The sequence below is a fragment of the Anarrhichthys ocellatus genome, unplaced genomic scaffold, assembly GCF_004355925.1.
Source record: "Anarrhichthys ocellatus isolate YVR2014 unplaced genomic scaffold, GSC_Weel_1.0 scaffold9, whole genome shotgun sequence".
Lineage (NCBI taxonomy): Eukaryota > Metazoa > Chordata > Actinopteri > Perciformes > Anarhichadidae > Anarrhichthys > Anarrhichthys ocellatus.
The window spans coordinates 10,397,593-10,424,903 of record NW_022280039.1 but is presented as its reverse complement, the minus strand read 5'-3'; the positions used below and the strand labels follow the sequence as shown (position 1 = coordinate 10,424,903).

Here is a 27,311-nt window from a genome sequence, read left to right as displayed (position 1 = left end):
GCGTCTCTGCAAAGTGTGGGGGAAGTTGATGTGGAGGGAGTGGGTGGATGAATGTCAGACTTTTTATCCTTGCTTGCATATTGTGAAGTGAAAATCTCATATTTCAAAAATATAAACCGTCTAAGAAAGTTAAAACAAAGCTTTGATCCCACCTTACCACACATTGAGCAGTCGAACCTTCTCAGACCTTCTCAGAAGTTCTCAGACCTTAAAGAGTGGATCGAATTGTGACCTTAAATTCGAATGTCAAATCGAAAGTGGCTTGGAGATTGAGACGCCTCTAATTTACAAACATCATCACCCTTGATTAACGCAAATGCATGTGCATATTTTAGATTGCACTTCAGAATAGACACAATATAACTTTAATGAGTCCAAAACTGGGACATGGCAACATGTTCAACAGGAAGAAAGAATATGACGAAGAAATCCCCAAAGCAGCAGGTAATAAGCGTGACACAATGGGTCATTTAATCACTGCAATATGTCAAGAGGAAATGTCTGAATCATACTATGAAAAACAACTTTGGTGTTCCTGTTTACTCAGTAAGGAAGACCCGGGGGGTTTAAAGACTTAGATGCTACCTGGAAGTGTCGCACAAATATGCAGTGATTTCCATCTGTGGGAAATGTGTCGTGATTTACTATCCTAGAGATCAAAAGACAACTCCACTATTCACACCTTCTCTTAACACTTGACAAGTCCCCCATCTTCCTCTTCTTCTGTCTCTCTGTAGTGTGTGTATTCTTTAAGTTTCTCTTTCCTTTAACTTTTCATATGCAGGGTAGAGAAGGGTATCTGAAAAGATGCTCTAACTACTGCGAAGTTGACAAAAATTGGGAATCCTCTCTCTTCTCTCTACATTCATTTTCACTTTTCCCCCATCACTAAACATCTACAAATCATTCGGGGAATGGATAAAGGCATGCATACAGGGAGATGAATGGTTTAATTTAGATTCAAATTGCATAAAGTGGGCTAATCGGAATAGCTGACAAAAGCTCTATGACGGAGAAGTGATAACCTGCAGGCTGCTTCCTTACTGCAGGAGATGGGAGTGAAGTGCCGAGCTGGTTTACAGGTCTAATTGCATGACTCAGTTTAGGGAGTGAGAAACTGACATGGGAGGAAACAAATCCTGTGGGATTTAACACTTAATGAGTGTTACTTTGCCTGAAAAGTCAGACCACGCATGCTTTAAGTCTCTTTTTCTTTCCTTTTCTCACTGTTTTTCCTCACCTGTCTCCGTCTGGATTTGAAGCGATGTCTTTTCTTCTCTTTGCACATCAGCCTGCTTTCTGGTTCTTCTCTACAGCTTTTACTTTCATAGTCTCTGCTTCCCGTCTTTCTGGCTCACTCTCTTTGCATCTCTTTGACCTTGTGTGTGCATCACTCAGACATTAGTTTGTAAGCAAATTTATATACTTTTTCTATTTCAAAAGTTTATTTCCAGGGGGCATGACTGAGGACTTCTCAGTTAATGAGTTTTTGTAGTGCTTCTGTAATATCTTATAGTTTAGAAATGGTCTTTCTTATGAAAACCTTTATGTATTTCTTACGCCTTATTTCTTTTGTATGTATCTTGTTCCTTGAACTCTTCCAATATATAGCACTTCATTTAAAGTTTTTTAATGAAAGTGTAACATCAAATAGGTACGTTGTAGGTTAAAGGCCTCTTCTGTAGAAATTTAGCACCACCCCTTAATTACACTTAATAATAATATGGTGATCCATGTCCCTCATTGAACACTCCCCTTTTCTAGCTACCAACCTGGTACAACGGTTGGCACGAAGCCATATGACCAAATACCAACCCACCCCTGCAGGTGTGCCGTAGGCCGTGTGTGGAGGTAATTTTCCTCTTAGAATTTTTTATTCTTCATACCTACCTTATTTAACTGTTGTCTGTAATGTGTTTCATGTTGACCCTGATGAAGGCCACTAGCCGAAATGCACTCAGAAGACTCAGAAGTCAGAGTTGCAGTCACTTTTCTAAATGTCATCAGACTTCAGCCCAAGGACACAATGATGTTAACTAACTTTGTGTGTCTGTATGAACTCCCATATGCATGCAGACCTGAGGTTAGTTATGTATATTTCCATGTTTGTTTACCTCCCGGGGCCTTTATCATGAAGCAACTTCAAACCGAGGATCCACTCAGGCGGGGTTTAACGAGGGGAGGCTGCTTGATTTGAATTTGAGTCCAAAAAGTGTAACAAAGACATGAAACACATATCAATGATATCTCATATGTCTCTGATGGCAAATAAACATCCATAAATCTGCTCAGCAATCCTAGGAAAAGGACCTTTCAGTTTATGAAGTTCAGAACTTTTCAGAGAATCATTGGTTTTGGTGAAAGAGGCAGAGGTCACAAATACAAGTAACAATCATCAAGTTTTGATCCGCTGAAGTTAACCAGCGAGTTAGTTATGGTTTACCATGACCATCTGCCTCCGTTACAAGTAAGCCAGTGTTCTAAGAAGGAAATCTTTTGAAATGAACGGCCTTTTCTTTGAGTTTTCGTGTGTCATCTTCTCTCTCTATCCTGCAGACTTCTTACTTCCTGTCAACAGTCGGTTTGATTTTTTTCTGGCCTGGTGCCTGAAGCATTGTAGTCAGTTTAAGAACATGATACCCAGCCTGACACACTGCATCATGATTACTTAATCCCATAATTATGTTGAAAAAAACTGTAGGCATGAAAGCACTCTTACTGTATACATTAAGAGTGCTTTCATGCCTACAGTTTTTTTTTCTAATCATGCTAATAAAAGATTATTGTAATTGGTTGGTTTTGCGGTTATTTTAGGCAAGGCAAGGTTATTTGTATAGCACATTTCAACATTCTAGTTGTGGTCACAAGTTAAACAGAGCTCGTGCATGATTGACACGTATGTGTATTGGACTGTTGAGCTGGTTAAGTCAGATATGTTTTGCAGTAGTCAAAACAAACATTTATCTCCAAGATTTTCATACAAAATGAAGAAAAACTTCAACCAGGGGATAATCTTCAAATAAGTGTTCATTGCAGGAGTCATTTTGCAATTTTGTGACTGTAATTGACGTTTCTTGGTGCACCTGTCTCTCTTTCTCTCGCCCTGCTTTGTCAACCAGAGTGACTTTCATACCTTTCCAAGACCTGGTGTGAACTTGTTGCATCATGTATTTGTGACAATTGTGTGTGGCGAAATTGTTATCTGGCATTAGTAGTTTTAATGATGTTTGGAGCTTATTAAGAAGTTCACAGGTCATATATTCTCTCTCTAATATCTATTTCATATTGCTGTGAAAACATCTTCAAACAACTGTATTTATTCAAGTTCATGCTGGTGTACTTTCTAAACCTTCCACTCGTAATTGAAAGAAGAGCTGGACATCACTTGAAGGGCAAACAATTTCCCATAAAGTGTTGTATCTTGTATTTAGTTCAGCGTATATTTTCACACTTAACGAGAGAAACACTTATTAACAGCGCAGGTATTTATCACTGAAACTCTGGCCTTTGATTAAACCAGTTCTGAGTGTGTACACACCATATTTGTCAGTCTAACAGTTTTTTCCTTTTATTGTTTCCCTCAGAGCCAAGAAGAAGACCAAGCCCTTGAACCTTAAGATCCACAGCAGCGTGGGCAGCTGTGAGAATCTGCCCACGCAACGTTCGCCCCTCCACTCCGAGCGATCTCTGCGATCCTTCTTCTTCCCTACCTTCATCCCTTCCACACCTCCTGTCCATGCTGAAACACCTTCTGCAAGTGAGAGAACTCTTCTTTCTTTAATCAGATCGTGCTCTCAAGCTTTTACGAAATGAGAGTTTTATGAGAATTTGAATGCCTTTAATACGGATGTCATTCTGCTGTCATTCTAGATTAAGTCAACAAGTCCATCAAACTGTAATACGGGTTGATTCTTAACCCAAAATCAGTCTTTAGTCTCTGCAACAGTTGTCTGACCTTGTGTTCCACTTTCTGGTATCAGTCTTCTGCCTTAACACTTTTCCAAAGTCGACCTCGCCACAAAAAGAAAGAAAAGAAAGATTACCTTCGCCCATAATCATTCTTACCACCATAATTATTTTATGGTGGTAAGATGGTGGTATTTTATGGTGGTATTTTATGGTGGTAACAATATACTTAAGCACAAATGAACAATCAGGATGTGCCACTGCCGGAGGCGGTGTGTTGCTGCACATTGTCAGCCTTATTGGCTGATGTATTATGGGAATATTGCGAAAGCCATAAGACCAAGGAGGAGCTGGGGAGTGATGGAGATTAAGTCAAGGAAAGGGGTGATTAATGTCTGCCGCTTAGTGTCATGAATAGCTGTAGACTTGACGAACAGGTATGTGGGGCACGGCACTGCATATTTGTCGGTAGAGGCATGGCACGGAATAATCACACGCCATGCATGAGTGGACAGACTATAGTCTCACTTGCTGATGTGTGCATGCGTGTTAACAATAGCAGTTTGAAGAAGAAGAAGATGTAGTTCACACCCTACTGGTAGGCAAGGTCAGGTCACATCTTCAGCAACCGGCATCGACAGAAATTAACACAACAAACTAGGATAGGCTTTAATGTCACATTGTTTCCCATTTCTTTCATGGGTTTCACCATTTTGTGCCACTTGCTGCACCACTTTCTCTTTGAGGCGAAAAGAACAAATCCATAATTTCCTTCCCAGGTGCATATAAGCAAGTGGAAAAGCAAAATATATATCGAAATATATAGAACTCCTTATTACCTACAGGAAAGGCCAGTGCCAGTATGTTTACCTGCTTATTCAACCTTGTACTCTATATACAACTTTCTATATAATTTACAAAAGCAAAGTAAACCTATTTTAAATGAATAATTGGTGGTTATGCTTGGTCAACTCAAAGCACTGTTTCTGGTTAGGTCTTGGTTATTTTCAGTAAAAGTCTGCAGTGACTTGAAAGAACAACACAAGACCATTTTGCTTTGTTAACATTTAACCGATCCACAATTCTGTGGAGCTCCTCAGATGACCCTACGGGTCTCCAGTTCTTATTTTAGGAAAGGCATGTGTGTGTTTGTGTGTGTGTGTGTGTGTGTGTGTGTGTGTGTGCGTGTGTTAACGCTTGTGTGAGCATGCGGACAAGAGTGTGTGCGCCGCTTATACCAGGCTAAACATTGGTCCCGGGACTATGTTTGGGATTATGGTATAATTCTGCCATCTCATACCTCAGGGCCCTCAAGCCAACAGCAGTATCGCTCATCGCTCCAGTCGTTTGAATCAAAACAGACGGAGGACCCACAAGACTGGCAGAGGTGACCAAACGCTGTCTGCTCAGGATGAGTCAGTGCCCAGTCAAAGCTGAAACGTCAGCGTCTTCGTATGAGTTTGGCTTTCCACATAGAGACACTGTGATAGTCTGTTCATGACACGATGAGACATTAAAAATTCTCACTAGTGTTTCTTTGCTGGATCGGTCTTTGGCACATTGTGGGGTTATGCTAACCCCAAATGCTAAAACAGCTTTCATACATTTGAATGATTTGAATTTGTGCTCATTTAAAGACAGTGTAATGATATTTTCAGACTTTAAAACCGCTCAGTTTTTGTTTTTTTATAATGAAGATGTCTGTGTTTTCCTGGTTCTTTATTCAGACCTTCTTTTGTTGTTTGTTGTATCTTGTATAACAACATCATACTCAATCTTGTCATGTTGCGTAATGTGTTCGTGTTTTCATGACTGGATAATACCTAGGAATGTTTTTCTTTTAATTCTTTATTTTATTTCCACTCCCTGCATTGTCATGGCCTTCTTCTTTCTGTCTTGTGACCAGCATCGCCATTGCCTTGTTTCATATGCTGCATTTACTGTCATGCAAATAAGATGTGATGGGAAACAGGTGGGGTTGTACCCATTTTTAAATTCTGGGTGTATACCAATACCCAGGTGTATTCTCTTTTGTTCCAGGGAAAGAAACACCTTTTCATATAAACAAAAATAACTGAGCTGTTTGACCAATCAACACAAGAACTTCTCATGAACATCAAACACAAGGAAGTGTTGCTCATAGCAGTCTATGATTGGTTGAGTACATTTCTTTAAAGGCCTGGCAGGTGACTGTGACCAATCACCATCATCACATACTATGTGAAGGTGTGTAGAGCCTTTGTTAGTTTGCTGTCTATTTCCTTGTTTCATATGCTGCATTTACTGTCATGCTTATAAAATGTTGATGGGAAACAGGTGGGGTTGCACCCATTGTTAAATTCTGGGCGGATACCAATACCAAAGTTGTTCTGACTTTGTTTTTGCTGTTATTTATTCCAGTCAGTAAATGTATCATTATTGCAGAGGTTCCGCTCTATAACTATTTTTTCTTTCCAACTGGCAGTAATACCGTCTATTGTTTTGCCTGGGACCATAGGGTTACTTCATAAATTCGCGATCATTTCACTGAAGTGACTAGTAGCAGCAGAACACCGCTGGGGAGCGGACGTCACCCCTTGTTGGCTTCTAGTGACCCATTACGCACACACAAGATTTGTTCCCCACCCAGTGATTGTTTTTAAGAAATCTTTTAAGCCATTGTTATAGTGCTTATTTTTAAGTTGAACATGACAATGTTCTTGTAGCTGATCTTTCCCTGAGACAGTGTAATAATCCCACAAGGCCTACTTTTTCTTTCACTTTTATTTGTAAAACAAACCACATGTGGCACGTTGCATGGTCCTTATGCCAGAGTCTGTGGCTTCTTCTCCGAATCAGCAGCTTGTTATTGTTGTCTGAGATCGGCCGCAAATTACCAACACAACAGTTAGCTTGCGCAAAACTGATGCAACACAAACATATAAACACAGGCCACTGCCATCGGTTAATACCATCTTTTTTGGATGGCAGTCTAAAAGGCAAATATCGGCCGATACCGACGTTCGGCAAAGACCAGCGGAAAGCTTCTTATCTGCAGAAACTGAAATGACTTAGTAAGGCTTCTGATGCACATACATAAACAAAAGTTTGCAGACAATGAACATTAGATTGACAATGTCAATACATATAAGGGCTGTAGAGTGTTTCAGGAAAGAATCCTAAAACCCCGAAATGAGTCAGCATTTTCACACTTTCGGTTCCCTTGTCTCGAGGTAATTGATTTTTTGGTTCGATGCCAGAAATAACACCTGTGGTTAACACAAGTTTAAGATATTTTAACATTTTGTTCTACAATATAAAAGACATCAGTAAATATACATCAGCTTTTAAGAGTCTTAAAAAAGGCAGTTGCTAACAAGTGGCTAATTTCTGCAATAATCCAATAGAAAAATCCCATTGGACTTTGGTCGAGGGAACCAGTGCAATGCTAACTTCGGGTTTACCTAAAAATACGTCGTGCCTGAAGCACTTTATTGCCACTCATGGAAGGCCTATATCCACTATAATGCTCGTTTTGTTGCACTGAGTTTGCCCAAGTTTATGCAAGCACAAAAGTCATTTTAGATAATAATTTAAGTTTTTGCAAGCAAGGAGCGTCCTATTGTTTTTTCTTCTTTTACCCTCATGGTCCACTTGAATAATACATACAGATTTCAGTTATTTTGCTCCAGGTGCTGTGATAAGTCATTGTTTTTCCAGTTTGAAAAGTTATGGTGGCCACAGAGGGACATGTTCCACGGACAGCTCACCTCCTGCGCCTCAAGCTGTTTGAGCTCACACAGAGCAGCCACACACACCCCACACTTGTGATGAGGCCTTGTTTCTAGTTGGAGGTCCAGTACCGGCCCTGGGACTCTACCAACACACACACATTAAAACTGCAGTGTGTGTGTGTGTGTGTGTGTGTGTGTGTGTGTGTGTGCACGTATGAGATGCCGAGATAGAGAGTGTGTAGGAGTCTGTGAGTGTGTGCTTGTGGATATAAATGGCCTAAATGTTCTTCATAAGCTTTGCACACAACTCACTCTGTTTATTTCTACATGTGCTCCAATGACGTCACCCACTCACCCTTACCTCGCATAGACGCTTTGCAGTTGCGTCACAGATCTCCATAGCAACCTAGTGTGGCACCACAATGGAGGTCCCTTTGAGAGTTGGCAAATAAGCAATGGCTACAAATAACTGCTGAATTTATAACAGGGTGAGGAAAAAGAGCTACCTGAGCAGTAGGTTGGAGTCGATTAAGTATTTCATTTCTTTGCTTTTCTATCATTCAGCCATGGTTTGGTCGTGGATTGTTAAAAGGAATGTGATGACTTTAACTCAATAATCTTTTCTTGCAACATCAGGTCACAGCTACAAAAAACAACAACATTTTCCAAGTAGGAAGTCTCACTCCAACTACTGAAACCGTGCAGAGGAGGTCAATAACTCCAGTCAATAAAGAGGTGAATTGGTCAATAGTTACTATGTTGGTTCCTAGAAAAGAAGAGCAGGTGTTATAAACAGTGTCGCGTGTCTGATGAGTCTTTGTGAGCACTCTGCTGCTACTGCATCCACATTGAAATGCTGTTTTTGTGCAAAAAAATCCTCACTCTGAGGTCGACACTCGACACCTCAGCTAATCTAAACAAAGGGCTTTAATAGCCAGCTAGCTAGCAGGGTCGTGTGACGGCAGATGTTAACGACCTTCAACTTGCTGCTAAAGCTTTGGGTTTACAAGCCACAGAGAACAAATCAGATGTGTTCATTCTCATATTTCAACAGGCTGTGTGCTGTAGGAGATGGTACTGTTTGGTCATAATGCATTGAATGCCGCATGTATGTTTGAGCTTCCCATCTGTCGGCACCACCGAAGCATCCCTCTAAGTTCACTTACGGGGATCTTTATCTAGCAGCTTTTTGAATTTGATTGATGGAACACATGGAGGGTAGAAGACGAAGTTGAAAAGGAGCACAGATAATGACAGCAAATTTGTATACTTACTCAACCAATAAGCTGTTCGTAATCTGCTTTGTCCAAGAGCTACAGAACTCCGATTTGGCCTCCAGAGGGTGCGTTTGCGTTACGCCACCTGAAAGCTCTGCGTGGTGTCAGATTGGCCTCACCACCAAAACCTGCTGTCTGTCTGTCGGCACTCATCTGCGTGCTCCGAGCCCTTTGACTTCTTCGACTGAGGAAGTCACTACCGAGCCATGAGGCCTCCTGGCATCATCTGTTCTCCCATCCCTCCTCCCTCTGTTTCTCTGGCACAATTAAACCGCCGTCTTAAAAGACACTATCTATAAAGCTGTGCAAAGATTGAAAATTGCTTTTTTTTTTTCCAACGCTGCAATGATTGCTGTTGTCAGTTTATTGCAGGGATTTTGCGCGTGTGTGTGGATTATATGTAAACGCGTGTGTCCGTGCGCGTGGTCGTCAAATATGGCAGCACAATATTCTGCAAAAAGGCTATTCGGCGTGTAGCTGTTGCCATAGCAACTGAGCAACCTGTCTTTGTCTCTTGTTCATCTGAGTTTTTTTTTTCTTCTCACATTCAGACAAAAAAAAAAACCTAGTCTATTTCCACTCTTCTCTTCGTTCATTTCTTGCTGCCACTCCAAACAAATACTTGTTCAGTTGTGCACTTTCACCTCGTGGAAAAGTCTCATTGGAACACATGGATGAGAAACGTTGAGGACATGGTGAGCAACAGCCTGTAAAATATCGCTCCTTTGACACTCGTGTGCTATAATGCAGCACATTGTGCAGCAAACGCCCACTCACATTTTACAGTCCTGTTCACTTCTTCTGCTGCTCTGCACAATGAACCGTTGATACCGTAATAGCAGAGTCGTATCTAGATAAATAGGCTTCAGCTTTTCATCGTCATGTTGCGTTCGAGTGAACTGAATTTGTTTGGTATTTTCTTCTCAACCCTATGATCATCTCCTAATGATGCCATTCCAGTTATGCATTTTATTTTTTACAGTTACGCTGTTAATTGCATTCAACCATTTGATTGGAGCTTTTATCCAAACCATAGAGGTGCTACACCCTGCCCATTGAGCTGTAGGACCTTGATGTTTCTGATAATGACGAGAGTAGGTGTGGTTGAGATGACTCTTTAACTGTGCAGACAATGGGAATAATTACAATTTTTCCCCCCAGTTATATGTATCTCATATTGTTTTTATTGTCACAAGTTTCACTTTTTTCCATTTTACCCACAGTAAGAAATTCTCCTCCTTGGGGAGGAGCAGTGTTTACGATCAGTCACTTGCAGAGACATTTCAGTCTAATGTCAAATAAACTATATTTGGCTCTAAATAGGCTCCTAGACTCAAGTTGTCTCTTTATCTCTGCACACACACCCCCGCCCCCTCTGTTTAACCCACACACAGACAGATACCTATAGTTCTTCATCTTTTAGTGCAGTTACATTTCTCTCGTTAACCCGCACAAAGACACACACACACACACACTAACACACACAGCAAAGTCAACCCCACGGTTTGCTGTGTGTCATGTGACCAGTGGAGGAGGGGGAAGGAAGGCCTCGGCCTAATTAGGCTGAGGCCATTCAGAGAAGATGGAAGAGGACACTGTTGTCTGGCGCCTTGGGGTTTCTCAGCTCCTGCAGGCTCATCTGTATCAAACACACAAACATGTGTATACACACACACACACATTTGACACACATTTGACACACATTTACTTTGAAACGACACCCTAGTTTGTCCTGGTATGTTGTTTAAGTTGTTTATGTCCTTAAGTCTTGCCTTGTTTATGTGACGTGAGATGTTTGTACACCTGTGCGTGACCTAATTTACACTTACTTTTTGTTTCTCCTTCATGGACTATGAAACTGGCCCCTCTGGAGACCATTACATCTGATCTCATGGTTGGAGGCACGATTATGATAACACTGAAATATAAACTGGTAGACCATGCCACTGTTTTACTCGAGGTCATGGGTTTGAACTTAATGTTGGTGAAGATGTTGAGGTGTTTTCACAATCAACACACCACAAGAATGCCTCATAAACATAAAACACAAGGGAGTAGTAATCGTTTTTTGTCTTGTTGGAGTTGGAAAACACTAACCTGCCAAACCCTGATGCTGAACAAAAATAAATACGAGCACACTAAATAGCATTCCCTTCCTGGTAGAGAACATTTCTTTAAAGACACCACCACACATTGTAATCTCACATAGGGGACACATTTGAATTGCTTAATTGTTTAGACTCATTCTCAGTACAATGTCGGCATAAATAGCGTGAACTTACGTGACTTGACTCACGCTAATCTTCACATTGTTTCACATCGTTCATATGACTTTTGTCCTGGAACAAACAGCTGTGAAGATGTTTTGTGCCTTTGATGTATCCTCAATCATTTCATTGCTTAGTACACTACTTTTACTTTGGGCACTGAAAAGATAAACATGACATATAAACTAGTAGAATCAAGCTTCATGTTGCTGACGACGTTGAGGTGTTTTCGGATGGTTAGGAAATTAGAATATATTGATTAGATTTATTTATGGATCTACAAAATACACATCCAACACAATCCCAAAAATGTGAAAGTTGGACTTGACATTTCAGTCGTGGTTGATTCAACAAACATCTGTGGTTACCATGGTAAGTGTGGTATAATACACAGCAAACAGTATTTGAGCAGCACCTTTTTCTGAAATACAACTGGTGTATTTGTTTAACCAAGCAAACTTGCATTGTTTAACTATAGAACATCAGTCAAAAATAATTGCAACCTCCACTAGATTGCATGCTGTGCATGCCCTCAATAGTTTTCTACACCACAGAAAGACAGTTGACGGGAAGTTGTTTATCTTGTTGAGCATTTGGAGGAGTCGCCTGCAGCGCTTCATCTAACAGCTCTCCGGGGTTGCCCCTTCTTGACATATTACTCCCTTGCATTTATTCAAAATGCTGAAATGACAGTTGGCTTGTTTTTGCAAATGAACAATTCCATGTTAACGTTGCATTTCCTGTAAATGCTTCACAATGAAAGCCACCCAAAGTTTTATCATTTGAATGCTTTAATGTGAAGCAACAGCAGCAGGCTGTTATGTTTACGTCAGCAGTAGCTTGATAAAACTGGTGTAAAAAGAACAAACAGTAAATAGTGAGGCTGATATCAATGATATAAAATCGCGCTGGATTACATGCATGCACTGTTTTCCTGAAGCAGCCACCACCAAGACTTTAATGGATGGTTATAAAACATATCACATTACGTTAAACAGTATAATCTTAAAACTTAAACCAAATCAGTGCAAGCCACCTGACACACCTAAATACACCAAAACTAGATTAACAGCTTAATTCAATTTTATTTATCATTTTATTTGTAAATAAACCCCGAGACGACCTGACTTTACCTGCAAAGACACTACACACCCTAGTTTAAGATGTACCACAACTGTGTCGTTAAGGCTTACCTATTCTATTATTGCCTATGGCTAGCTAGTCTCTCTCTCTCTCTCTCTCTCTCTCTCTCTCTCTCTCTTTTCCCCTCTCTGTCTTTCTTTCTCTCTCTCTCTTTCCCTCTGTATTTAAATCTGCATTCATGTCCTATTTTCCTGCCATACGAATACATTTGACTTGACTTGAATACCACAATAACAGATGAAAAGTGCAATACAAAATGTACTCATCTTACTTGTAAATAAGCTCAGAACCAACCTCTGACTTTCTTTACACAGAAGGCACAAATTCAAGCCTTTATCACAAAAAACATGCAACACAAATACTTCTCATTTCTGAAGCATATGTTTTTCAATGACTAGTTAATTCTCATGAGTGATTAATGACATACATCTGCACTCCCCCGTTCTTTGAGGGATGGTAGGATCATCAAAGGCTGTTGCGGTAGACAGACAGCGACGTCAACAGCACACACACGATGATAAACAGCCCTGACCACGCCGCTGACAAGTCCAATCATCTGCCAGTCGCCAACAAGGCCGACAAGAAGCAGATGATGTCAGTTTCCCCTCTGTATTGAGTTATCAGGTTGATTGAGTGTAATTGAGCGATGCATCGGCGTGCGGAGGGAAGACACCGAGCCTCTGGAGAGACTGGAGTAGGAGGAGGAAGGGTGTTTCAGGAACCAGGAAATGCTGCCCGGCACCGGGGCCATGAGATTAACACTGGCAATAACTCGCAGCCTCGTCATCAATTAATAGGACTGATTGAGTCCCTCACCGGATGTAAAATGTGATTCTTTTTTTTCATCTCAAAATTAAAGATTTCGTAGCGCAGATGTGATTAACTGACAAAATGACAAGTATTGTTTAGGTTTTATGTGAGACAAGTAATACATAGAAGTTTACTGCTAAATACAAGTTTGGGTAGTTACTTTTTTAATCTACTCTAGCCACAGTCTGTAGCTCTTTACTGCAGGAAATCTATCTGCCAAGCTAAAAATAAATCAATACTGAATGCCGTGATCATAAACCGGTTCGTCGGTTCGATCCCCGTTCGAGCTCCGCCTCCGCTAGCCGCATGTCGATGTGTCCTTAAACAAGACACTTAACCCCATAATTGCTCCCGTAGCTGTGCATACGGTGTGATTTCTGAATTGTAAGTCGCTTTGGATAAAAGCGTCTGCTAAATGACTGTAATGTAAAGCTCCTTCTTTGGACTTCAGTTAAAGTCAGCTAGAGCAACCCTACCTCCAGAGGACATCTGTCTCTGAAAACGTTTTTTGTCTAGAGACTCCGATCCACAAGTTTTCAAGAGTTTTCGAGTAAGAACATTGGCATCTCAACAATGAATCTCAATGTTTTTCTGGTTTACTTTCAAACAAAAAGACATAACGAAGATCCCATGAATAGGAAAATTGACAAAGACATCCTGAAAGTCATAGATGATTCATTCTTTTGGGCAGTATACTTTCAGCTGAGACTAACTCAAATCTCTGTCTCCTCTCGGGTCTGATTGAAGTGAAACTCGTCAGTCCTCATATGGAGATGAATCTCACACCTTGGCCCACAATTCCATTTCAAGGCATGAGAACTTTTAGGCCTTTTTTAAAAATGTTTTTCTGTCTTTATCCTCACAATTCCCCGATTCTAATGTATTGTTCATCTCCTCCACCTACCCACACACAAAAAGCTCAAGTCCCCTCTAATCCCCTCTTCCTGGCATTCATTTCCATCTTAAAAGTAACATAAAACTCATGAATAACTCTGCATAAAGGTAGCCAGTCAATTTCAGCCAAGAAGATGCAAACGATGAGAGTCTGGACATTTGTGTTTGTGTGTATACTTATGAATATTGCCGAGTACACAGTTTATATAAAACCTGTTTATTGTTGAAATAAGAGTCATGCACATACAACTTACCTTAAAGGAAAAGTGTGCTGATTTTACACATCAACTTCAGGTTTTGGGGAGTAATTAGTGCATATATGAAAAAGAAAATGTAAAAAACATTTTTGTGGCTCTGCGCAAAATCGGATACATTTCTTCATAAATTGTTAATGTAACAATTCGTATTGTAATTGATCATTTTGATCCTTTTAAACTGTCCTTCTTGAGCGTGACAACATTTTAGGAGTGCAATGTTAACACAGTGGAGTACTCTTTTTAAGAAACATTTCAAAGGGTGATGGTTGGTGTGCTGAAAATTACACCTTTTCGGTTCCATGTTTTTTGTCAAAAGTGCAACAGAATACCACCTGAATATACCTTTCATGATATGATATGTGAGCTTTAGCAGAAATGATCTTGCACGATGGCCTTTGCGGTATTATTTTATCAGCATTTTTTTTTTTTATCATGGCTCTTTTGTTCAATGCATATCCACCACATCCAGCCGCCTTCACAGGCAACGCTGTGTAGGCTGCCATTCTTACCTGGTATTAAGAGGTGGCGCATAAATGTATCGGGCTGCTCAGTCATTGCCAGCACTAATGGACCGAGTGAAAGGCTTTTGTTGTGGAAACATTTTGAAGCGAGAGTTCCTCATGAATGGAATACAGGTGGCAATACGAGACATCTGCATCTTAACATGCAGACAATTCAAACTTTGTTGTTGACTGATGTAAATAGTGTAAGCTGGGTTGTGTGTCTGTCTGTCTGGACAATTAATTAGAACAAGAGCTCATTTACAGTGATGAGTTGACAGTGAGTCACGACTAACAGGGTGCATGATATCCACAACAGCTGATTAAGCCCGTCACCAAAAATCAGTCCATTTCCCCAAAATGCCAGTGTCCTAAATAAACGTTTGATGCAAGACATTTAGTCAATTCTGACAGACATACTGTCAGAATTACCATTTGACCAAAAGAAAAACATACCAAGCCTCCCTCTCTCCTGTCTCTTCCTCTCCAGACACTCTCTCAGTGCCTCGCTGGTCCCCACAGATTCCCCGAAGAGATCTGGGAAACTCAATAAAACACAGGTAAGGAGAGTGCGTGGGTGAGTGTGTGCAAGTTTGCCTTTGTACATACACTCGTATATCTGTGATAGAATGTCATTCCAATAAAAAAAAAAAAGGGCCTCCTTCATAACTCATTTCAACTCTCTTCGCCTGTCCCCCGTCTTTTTCTCTCACCCTGCTTGACTCCAAACGCCAGTGATCTAAAAAGTAAAGCAATACCGTATTAGTTGTGGGATCCCAGCAACCTCCAGAACGTGGGCGTTGTGCCTGCTGAAAGTCAGAGAGATGGAAAGAGAAGCTTAAAAAACACACCATACGCAGCTAAACTGAGCGCAAATGTAATTGATAGATTAAGGTTTTGAGAGAATTGCCATCATTCCTTGACGCGCCAATTTGTTTTCTAATATGTGCCCTTGATCGCATTGTTGGGCTGTTACGATAAGTGCATTTGCGTCGCCGGTACACAACGCACCGCTTTGGCTACGGAGCCTCCACTGTGCTGAAAGAACGTTTCTTTATGCAGACTCTGCCCTTAATGTCACACATTTGACAGCAGAATCCATAAATCCGGTCGGGGTTTGATTGAGTTTTGCCTCTCGATTGAGGCGAAGGAGGGCTTAATAAAGACATTTGGATTCTGTCAAACTACATTAGTCACCTGCCATTAGCCAGCCAGCGGCAATGCTGGCAACCAGGCGTTGCATCAGTAAATACAGCCAATAGTCACATACGTGCTCGAACCGCTTGGTCAGCCTGTGCAGGGAATTAGTCGCTATACTGTGCAATTTGTTTGTGTGAGAAGTTACTGTGTTGGAGTCTTTAAGAGTGCGGCAGGCCTCTGAGCTCCCATCACTCGGACTGATTGTTGCATTGATGTAAAACCCCCATGGCCCCGTTCCTGTGCCGCAGATGTTCATTCGCACCGGTTTACTGAAAGATGAAAATAAAATGGGCCCATATTACACCAGCAGGTGAAGGAGATTAGGAAGGTAAACACTTTTACAGAAGTACCTTCTTCTGGCATCTATTATCCTCGCCGAAAGGTTACGCAGGGAATGTGGCGCCTCCTTTGGCGAAAGCCGTCTGTCAGAATGAGAGAATGTTACGAAATGCAAAAGGTCAGAAGTTGTGTTTTTCCTCAGCTCTTATATGTCATATAGATGTGCAAGAAGCTGAAAGTGATGTCCTGACTTTTTTTTTTTTTAAATGTCCTTATCTCACTCTCCTCTTTTGCTTGCAGGTTTTCCACAAAGTATTGGATGTCCCAGACATGCACAGTATGTGGAAAGGGAATGTTGTTTGGACTGAAATGTAAAAACTGCAAGTATGTATCAAGACTAATTGTTGTCTTTAGAGCCATTTATTGCATCAGTGGTAGTGATTTGTGTCTGATCACATTTAATCATGTCTTTGTCATTTTTTTGTCATTATATTGTGAAATTAGGGTGTAGTGTTGCTTGTTTTTTACTTGAATTTCTTTTTTTTTTACTTGTTTTTCGTGGTGACACATGCTAATTAACCCTTTGTTTTGATCTCACTTGAATAAATTAGCAATTTGCATCTCTTGTCTGTGTTGCTACATGTTAATGCTCCCACTTTGCACGGGTTTCATCGCTGTTTAAATAAACTAAAATAATAACAACAAAACAAACAAGAATAAAATTGTCTTTTTCGTTTTTGTACTCAGGCTGAAGTGCCACAACAAATGCACCAAAGAAGCCCCACCTTGCCATCTATTGATCATACAGCGAGGCGGACGAGAATCCCTTAAAGGTATTTTTTATATATTGCATTATTGGTGATATTTTTCTTCACTAGTAAACCCAGCCTTTTTCACTGCATGACTAACCAGAAAATCCAAGCCCTCGGAAGAGCGACAGGCTTTAAAGCAAATTTGACATGGTGTCCAAACCTTGTAATTTCAACTTCCATGTCCATTACCTGATGCTTTTAGGCTCCAAAAAAATATTTGCCATATAGTTACACTGGAAAAGAGATGTCTGTAAATCAGCTGATATTGTTTTTAGGTAAATCAACTTTCCAGTACAAACACTTAAATAGCCTTTATTTAAATCATTAGGTCTTGAAAGTTGTAAAATGCACTAATAGCCAAATCCAATGTTGATTTCCTTCCTCCGTTCAAAGGAAGCGCTAATGTGCTTACTTCATGGGCCCATGGATGCGGAAGATCGTTCCAAGATCAGGGGCATTTTATCTGAATTTTGTTTTCGGAAGTCAACCTTTTTTTCCCCCTTCATAAACCACTGAGGAACTTTTCTTGGGAATGAACAGATCCCCACCTCCAATGCTGTACCCAGTTCTCTTTATACAGAGATGGCATTTCCATCTAGTTTCTCTCCATTTTTCCTCTCACCTCTGTAAGTTTATGAGGAAGATTCATAAAGCCAACAGAAAAGCACACACATCTTAACATAGCTGGGATGAGTAACAAAGTGTTCAGGCTCAGAGTCAAGTGACTTGCCCAACCCTTGTTATTTCTTAGACTATCCCAAGCTGTATGCCAGGCAGTACCAAATAGGCGATAGCTCAAATGTGTCGTGTTTATGTGGATAATAAATCTATAGGTTAGGACCGGAACTAGATTGTAAACCCTGTTCTATTCTGTCCTCATGCTTGTTCAAATATTTGAATGCGTCCTTGAAGCTACTGAAGACATTTTTTTTTTCAGTTGAGTCTGAAAAAAGTCTTTGCCGGTTTAGGCAGATAGAAGGTTATCAGCTGATTAATTAAGGCACTTAAGTTTGACAAATGTGACTGCGTCATGCACTGTTTCTAATGACACAGACAGCACTGAATGAGTTCCCACTCTCTGCTATCAGAATTGAGATTCATTTGTTCTTTCTCTGCCTTCTCTCTCCCTTTCTCCCCCAAATAAGATCCCCAAGGAACAACTCAAGGTAAAGAACACTGATTAGTCCTCTTCTTCCCTGCTTAGTAAGACGAAGTGACAGTTTCTCAATGACATAGTTTGCTTATTAGGGAAACTTTTTTTTCTCAATAAAGTGTCTGTATGCGATAACAAATGGATGGTGTTCAAGAAAAGGCAGTTGGTTAATTTTTCCACATTAGAAGCAGGGCCTGATAAAGAGTTTGTCCCAATTGTCCCAAACCTATTAGGCGAGTATTGTTTCATACATACACAGTGCGTCTTTGTTCCTCTGTGGTTTTTTTGCCTCTAGTAGCTCGTCTGGTGCGGACCGAATCAGTGCCATGTGACATCAACAACCCGCTCAGGTACACAGACCTGCACATCAGTCAGACGCTCCCCAAAACCAACAAAATCAACAAGGTAAGTGCAAAAAATAAACCATTTTCATTACAATCTGTGCGTAACCTGTCCTACATATCAAATTTCTTCTATTTTTGGGGGCTGGAAAATGGTTGTGAGTCATCGCATCTTTCTCAGGGGATCATGAAACCGTACGAAAATATCTTCAGCGGTACTGATGTTTACACAGATGGATTTGTTTTCATACAATGAACATTTTGCAGCAAGCATACCTAACAATTCTTAGTTCCAGAGGAAAAAAGTTGAATAAAGCATTCCCATGCTTGCACCACGATGATGGAAACCAAATGTGTGTGTGTGTGCGTGTGTGTGTGTGTGTGTGTGTGTGTGTGGAAAAACAAAGCATAACTTTTTTTTGTTGTTGTTTTTTATTTTTGCAAAGGAAAGCCAGATCATGTAAAAATGTCTGTGTACAGAAAACAGAGATCTTTTTATATACTTCAATCCTGTTGCATTTCTCTGCACTGTTTCATTATTATGTTGTGTTTGAAACTATTTGACTTTTTTTGATACTTTTACACTATTTTGCCGTCATGTCTAAAATACATCAAACTAACGTTTTCTGTGGTCATGTTTCGCGGTGACATTAGATAATGCCCACTGGACGATAAATCAACTGTAACATTGAAAACATACTCTTAAACAGTATGCACATTTCCCCGCTGTGGGACTTAAAAAGGGATTATCTTATCTTATCTTATAATAGTTTTATTCTCAAGGTTGTGGGTTTGAAATTCAGACCTTTGAGGAGTTACAGGGTGGTTTAGGAGATGAGGAGGTCATTACGTTGAATGTACCAAAAACACGTTTCATAATTAAGTTACACACTACCTGGTTAATGTTCTGAAAAGATTGGTTAGGTTAAGGCAACAAAACGTGTGTGTTTTTGCGGCATGGTTGAACTTATGCCATGCAGTTTCTATTCCCCTTTGGAAGCTTTTATATTGACATTTCTTGAAAAAATAAATACCGTGATTCTATACTGATACCGTCCGTGCTTCAAAACTATACTGATGTATTTATTTTCGGCCATACCGCTCGGCCCTAGCTGCTCTTACATCTGAGATTTAAGGCCTGGCTGCTGAACAGAAGAAGATAAAAACACATAACAATACAAAAAATCCTTACTGTTTGTCTTCCGGATTAGATGTTCAGATTTCTTAATTCAATTACGTGTTTTTTCAGCAGAGTGTGTACAATCAGTAAAGAATTAATGAATAAAAAGTGATTATTTATGTCTAATTACTGAAAAAAAGTGGTGCACAAACAGCCTCCGGCTTTTTAGACTCCATTATAAAATGATTATATTCAGCCATTATTTGAATTGAAATTCCAGAAGTCCAGACAGTGGTCATATTGTAGATCTGAAATGTGAGTTTCGTAACACAGAGATGTTACACCTGAACTGAACAGATTAGGACCAGGGGCAGATTACTGAGGCGCTCAATGGACTATAACTCTGGAGTTTATTCTTGGAGCTGTCAGTGATGAGCATAGATGGCAAATGTAGCTTGAAGAGAGAATAACTTTTTTTACATTCTCACAGCTTAAAAGAAAATGAATTAACGAAGGTCACGGTGAGATCAGATTGGTTGAAGTGAACAGCTGTGACATGCAAAGTCAGCTGATTGAGGCTAATACTCACAGTAGGATGAGAGAGCATGAAAAGTAGTTTTCCTGATTCACTTTTACCCAACCTTATTTTCGGATGTAAGAGCATCCTTGAATGCACCACTGAGAGGAGTTTCGCCCAACACAGTGAACATAACTCTGTCAAAAAAGTAAAGGCAGCATATTGCTCATTGTGATGGATTCCCTCCGCCGGCCAGTTTCACGTCTCTGCAAGTTGATTTTCATATTGTACTGAAAATAATGATGTGCTGCCCGGAAGGTAGAAAATCAATCTCGAAACTTGTGATATGATTCAGAACGAGGACCAACAATAAAGTGGAGCGCAAGCGTTTTGTGATTAACAGACTAAAACTTGCAAAATCACCAATATTAAAGTAACAGCTTCTCCTTTCTGTCTCTTCTCAGGATCACGTCGCAGCCCCGTACCAACCAGACTCCAGCAGTAATCCCTCATCCACCACCTCCTCCACCCCGTCCTCCCCGGCTCCTCCTCTGCCCAGCAGTGCCACGCCCCCCTCGCCCCTACATCCCTCCCCGCAGTCAGCGCGGCAACAGAAACAGTTCAACTTGACAGGTATCAGAATGGGTACCTGAATACTCTCGGGTTCAAATATTTTACAGAGTTATCAAGCAATTAATCGTCAACCCTTCACTTACACTTTACGAGGATATCAATGTATCCAATGTCCATCTTGGAAAAATTCCCAGAAATAAGCTTGCGAGTAAAAAATAAAAGACACTCTTTGTGCCTGAAGATTTTCACTCATTACGTTTGGAGGTCTTCGTCAGAAGGTAACTCACTGATATATTTGATATGTAATCTATTTTCTATTTATATCTAATCATACATTATTAGTTATTGTTTTATTCTAATCACCTGTAGTGTCTACCCTTAATGGTATTTCTCAGTAGCCCAACTTATTCTGAAAATATCACGGCAGTACTTGCATGGGGCATGCCAGGCTGATTCATATTGTGACTACGCTAAAAGCCAATAAATAGAGGGAAAGAAAAGAGTGCAAAAGACTAGAGTTCAAATGGTTAATCAATATAATTTAATACTTGAGAAATACCTTTGTGTGAACTTTAAATTTGTTGAAAAAAAAAGTGTCTCAAAGTCTGTATTTGGAATAATTTGAGTGTAAATACTGAATTAACAAACAACCGTGTGCGATTGTCAACTCAACCTGACTTCAGATCAAACTCTCTTTCTCTCCGCAGCCTCCAGTTATTTCAAATACAAACAACAGTTCATCTTTCCTGGTAAGTACTTTATAATTGATCATTACCACTACCCATAATGCACTACAACCAGCCCAAGAAAAAAAAGTGTGGAGGAGAAGGGGTCTTTTGATGTTGTTAATGATTGCCACCTCCTCACCTTTAAGACTTTAAGACTCTCTGCCCCTACACCCACTCGTTGCTTGTCTCATTTGGGTCTCCTAATGATTTGTCAATGCCCAGACTCTTGTGCTTTTGCCCACACTGGTACCACACAGTCTATGGTCATTTGGCAGGTTATTATGGCCGAGACAACCTGTAAGGACAAGTATGAGGTGCAGATGAGGTCCGGCGAGACAGGTTTTTCTGCATGAATATACAACGCACAGCGGTACCCGGCTTCTGATTATTGTAGCCACACATACTGCTGTCTGTTTTACCTGCGAAATAACATCAGCTACCTTTATGAGCTGCATAACAACATGGTCAAACACTACCACTTACTGTTAGTCCCATCAATCTAAAACCGTTTTGCTGTAAGTGGAGCTAATGCCACATTCACGTCATAAATTTACTGTAAATGTTGGCTCTTGTCTGGAAAAGAAAAGAAAAACACATTTACATAAGCCTCCCAGGAGGCAATTACAGTATGATTTAAAATGTATTCATTTATTGTCTTCGCACATGTGCTCATTTTCGGTGTCGCAGGGGGCTCAAGCGTATCCCAGCATACATGTTTTGGTAGAAAGTAGGAACACCCTGTGCAGGAGTCACAGACAGACCGACCTGCACAGATTCACACCATTGGCCAATTTCGAGCCTCCAATCCTCCTGTTTTGCTGGTCTTTGGAGTAAATCCATGCAAACATCCGTGCAGGCACCACACGGAAAACAAAACCACGTCCTTGTCCTTCCCGCTGCGGGGCGACTGTGCCAGCTACTAATGCACCGTGCCACAAAGGGAATGCTTTTTTTTTTTTTTTTGTGGCTTCCACTTTGTGTCACAAATTGTTCGTGTGCCAACACAGGCGGCAAGCGTGGCAACGAATCCTCTGATGTCTTTCAGAGGTAGATACCAAACAGCAGCTAACCTCACTCATCTTACATGTTAAACAGGAGTGCTTCCAAAACATAGCATACATAGCAAACAAGAGCATACAGCAGCTTTCTCTCTTTCTCGTTTTGTCAACTGATAACCCCTTGATGCAGAACTATAAATCCAGTTCAAGACGGAGATACATCTATAGCCCAAATCATCTACTTCCATTCTAAAACAAGGGAACGAATATTGACGATGTTAGAAATGATTTAATATTGAATGCAACTTTCTTCTGACTTGTTGGTTTGATGTTTTGTGACCAGATGTTGCTCCAGAGGCTCCTCCAAGCCGAGCACCGCAGGTCATCCTGCACCCTGTCCTGTCTGAACCGGGGTGAGTAGATTCTACTACAGAAGTAATTCAATCAAACCATGTGTCTCCCTTCAAAGACATTAAGAAAGTACTTCTGATCATCATCAGGCCCTCTCAGTTATCTTCCTCTCATCTACATGCTCCCTCGTGTCCTCTCTCCTTCTCTCTGTGGCCGCTGGTCAGAGGCCAAGTCAAACTTATTGGAGCGCAGATATTTGGGTGACAATTTCAATGCGAGAGCCGACATGACGAATACTCAGACTAATGTCAGCATGGCCTTCAGTTCACGCTACACTTGGGATGCCAACTGGATTTTCACTGGCTCTTTGAGGAAGCCAGTGGTCACGGGAAAACAACCGGAAGAGGAGAAGGAGTGATGAGATGCCTTTCGACCCAGATGTTAACTAGATCAGGATCTCAATCTATCATAAGAAACAGGGCAAGAGAACCTCCTTCTATAGGCGGACGGTCAATTGTGATGAAATATGGACCATACCCATGGATTTTTATTGTTTAATCAATAGCAAATAATGTTATTAATTGTACTTTGTAAATATCAACATGGTCCTGAAAAGGTCCTAGACAGAGGAAGGCTAATGGTATGAGTTTTTAAATTATGGGAAAGGGCACGGGGCTTCATGACACATTCCCGAAGCAACTGCCAGCTTTGAGAGAGAAAAAATCAAAAGCAACATCTGGAAATAATGAGAATCAGAAGAAGATATTGGACACTAAATAATGTTATGCATACATCACAGTGGGCCCCATGTGTATTCGAATAGACGGGAATCGTTTAAGGTTTGGAGCAACATTCATTAACACGATCAATATGATGTGACAACATTTTCTATATGTTCAGATTATATACAGTACAAATGATAAGACACAGGTGCTGCATTTGTTGTATAGGCCACACCCCAATCACACATGTGATGATGATTAGACAATCATGGTCCACCATTGGAGTGAGAAAAACAAATTAAAATGAAATATATATACACACATATATATATACACATCCTAATTACTTCCTCTTGGGCGGAGTGATACCTTCTCATTCGTTATGTATCTCAGAAAGGAAAGACGATGATTAAATTCAACAAAATGCGCTGCTACAGGATAATTCATGCTTTTCTATCTAATAGTGCGTCTATGTTCAGCAATACGAGTTTTCAGTCTTTCTAACTATGACTTTTAGACCAAGGCCAAGTGATAAGATAAATAACGGAGTGTGTTCTTGGTTCAATGAAAGTTAATTGTAACGGTTAAACGGTTTAAAAATGTCTTGTGCAGCATTCGATTGTACTTGATTAAATCCTCTCATGTCACTTCTGGTTGGAAAAAGCCAAGATGGCGACAGCAGGATGGCCAAACTTGAGGCTTCCACAAACATGTCAAGTCACAGTGACTACGTTCACTTCTTATATTCAGTTTATGCATGAAGTTGACTACTTGATTCTAGTATATGCCAACGTTGTATTAATATTCTCTCTGTCTATTCTGCACCCTTAGAATACTCGTCTGATTTCACTGTCGGTTTAGCTTCAAAGCTATGGTAGCATCATATTGGACAGATTTCTTGTATCTTTGTGGTAAATTGTTTTTTCATTTCCTCCATGTTCTTGTCAAAATCGTTTTTATCTCCAAAACTGACAAAAAGGAGACTTATTTTTAACAGTGAGGGGATCAATTAGAAATCTAGATATTTGTAGATCTTTATATTTTCATATATATATATATATAACAATGCTAGGAGACATAGTGTCTCTGCTCATATTGTTTGAAGTAGTTTGATTGAAGTAAATGGTTTGGCTGTAGCTCACTGAAGGCCTCGGTTGTTTTTCTCACCCCCATGTTGGACCATGATTGTCTAATCAATCGCAGATGTGTGAATGGGGTGTGGCCTGTCTGTGTCTTATCATTGTTGGTCTTGAAGAAGGCCTGAGGGCCGGAATGTCATCACCATAAAAGAAATGGAGCTAGAGTGTGTGACACTTTTTTCCTACTTTCAAGTTTACTTCCAGTGATCTGCACCTCATCACGACCCTTGGTGTGTGTTACTTTTCAAGTATTTTACAGATTATATTCAAATGAACAAGCTGCAACAAATGGATGTAGGAATTCTACATTTTTAGAGAGATGAGGGAGGCCAAAACAGGCTGGTCTCTATACACACAATGGGGCTGAATGAGTTGCTGCTGTGTCGGCAGTTAATCTGCAGGGAAGACAAGATGGTCATTTTTTATTGGGATATAATCAAGAGTTATATGAGTAATTTATAAAGTTAGGCAGGAGACATTTTCTATTCCATTGGGTGGGTGGACACAGGATGTTATTTGCCAACCCCTGGAAGCCAAATTAGTATACAGGCAAGCAAAAACTGTGTCGCTCATCATGAAGCAATTATTTGTTTCAAGCCTTTAACAATTGCAACTCCCATGTGGCTTATACAGCTAAAACCTTGGATATAATTTTCGCTAACATAATCGTAGTTCAGCCTTTATCAAAATGATGAAATCAAATTTTACAGTCAGTACAACAGTAGACTAAATACCCTTTAAAGGGGACATTGTGGGACACTCATTTTCAGGTTCATATGTGTATTTTGGGATTTGTACTAGAACAGGGTTTACATGCTGAAATGTAAAATGACTGTCTATCTGAATATTCCTGTATTTACCCCCCCGTCTGAAACGCTCTGTTTTAGCACCTGTCTCTTTAAGCCCTCCTCCCAAAAACTCCCAGTCTGCTCTGATTGGCTTTGCAAGAAAAATATGCTGCACTTTTGCAAAGTTAGTTTTCAAGTGGTGCGTGGAGATACTCCAGCCTGCATGAGACGTATAAGAAGGAGAAACAAATCTGACATAAGCAGCCCACAAAATACTGACTGGGTTGTCTTATTTTACAGTGGGTTGGTAGCTATTCCAGACATGAAATGCGTGTGCTCAAGCACTGAAAAAGTTAGTTTTTCATGAAATGTCCCCTTTTAAGCTAGACATTGATTTACATACCCCTTTAGGCCAATGTTTTCGCCTCTCAAAAACATCAATGAAAGAAACAGTCTATAAGTTAACACATTGTCAGGCCCAGGCTTGCAAAGCAAGTCGATGGCGAGTGTTAAATCAAGTATCTATTACACGAGGTGATAAGTCAATATGCAATGCGGTTATTGAGCACAGTCATTTCCTGATGATGAAAAGGTAAAGAGTGGAGAAGTGAAAATGACATTGGATGGAAAGAGAATGCTTGTGGTTCATTTATTGTAAAGCAGCATCACTGTTCTCTTTCTGGTCATTGATTTTCTGTATGCCAGGCAGAAATCTAGGTACTTAAACTCTCTTGTGGATCATGTTTTTTAGTGGACAAATATTCACTTTTCAGGAATGAACTGGGATAGCTTGCTTTTTTTCCTCACATTTTTGTTTGAGATGGTGGTTGTAAGACTAAAAAGAGTCACAGAAATATATCTTTATCCTATAGAAAATATAGTTAAGGGGCTTATTTGCAGTAAGTCATACAGTTTTTCAACAGAGGAACTGCACCAGTAAATAAAGAGACATTTTGTAGCAAGATATTGAAAAGCTTCTGGTTCAATAACTGCTGTCCCTTCCAGTAGCTCATTCTGAAAGCACGGAGGTAAATGGAATATAAATGTCCCCATTAGGATCAGTCAATAAAATAGTCAAAAGTATTTACCTTGGCTTCTCAAGAGACAATTAAATATATCCCAGTGTAATCTACATAAAGACAGATTCAGGTAAACATTTAGAAATAAGATCAGGAAGACATGTTTAAAAGAAAAGGTGTAAACATACATGAAACTTTAACACTCATCTTGAACCCTGAGTTTCTGCTCATTACTATCTCAACTATTTCACCATTCCTCAATCTCATAGTCTCTTGTTCTCTAGCTGCCTTTTGGTGAATGTGAATACATTAGCGTGGTTATGAAACCCATATTCCTCTGACTTAATTAAAGCTATTGTCCCTCCTTTCCCACATCTTTGTATGCTCTTGCAGTGGCAGCTGGCAGCTTTCTTTTGCCTTAATGGCCTCATCCCAGGGTTAATGAGGGCCTGTCTCAGACCGCAACACCCGGCAGGTACCCCTCATTAGAGCAGAGATCGAACCGCTGGTAGTGGCCCTTGGCGCCACAGGAATCACATCATTTTATACGCTGCCTCACCTGTAGTCTTTGCCCAGGGTCCAGGATTTGCTTCGCGATCCATTAATATACCAGAGAAAGGTTGTGAGAGGTTACATACTGATGTTACGCTGCCAGTTATGTGGACGGAGGAGAAGGAGGGTAAAGTGGGTTCATTTGTGTCATGTCCTTGGCACCCATGGTGTGGGTGGCCGTGTACACGCTGGGGTCAGAAATTAATAGGGGCTAAGGGCACAAATGCACTTTAAAGTTCACACCGTAAAATA

The 27,311-nt window shown here is 40.4% G+C and overlaps 1 protein-coding gene across 4 annotated transcripts in view; it reads left to right on the top strand.

The window, feature by feature from the left end:
- The window catches only part of ksr2 (kinase suppressor of ras 2), a 94,355-nt gene that overhangs the window by 39,022 nt on the left and 28,022 nt on the right, over positions 1–27,311 (top strand). For 3 of the 4 annotated variants that reach the window (XM_031849586.1, XM_031849587.1, XM_031849584.1), the window contains 9 exons: positions 3,585–3,757; positions 15,258–15,327; positions 16,547–16,630; positions 16,994–17,079; positions 18,204–18,224; positions 18,507–18,616; positions 20,654–20,822; positions 21,470–21,511; positions 22,832–22,901. In XM_031849586.1, coding sequence (XP_031705446.1) covers positions 3,585–3,757; positions 15,258–15,327; positions 16,547–16,630; positions 16,994–17,079; positions 18,204–18,224; positions 18,507–18,616; positions 20,654–20,822; positions 21,470–21,511; positions 22,832–22,901 — 825 coding nt within the window. The remainder of the gene's footprint in view (positions 1–3,584; positions 3,758–15,257; positions 15,328–16,546; positions 16,631–16,993; positions 17,080–18,203; positions 18,225–18,506; positions 18,617–20,653; positions 20,823–21,469; positions 21,512–22,831; positions 22,902–27,311) is intronic. The other variant, XM_031849585.1, reaches the window with a different exon arrangement.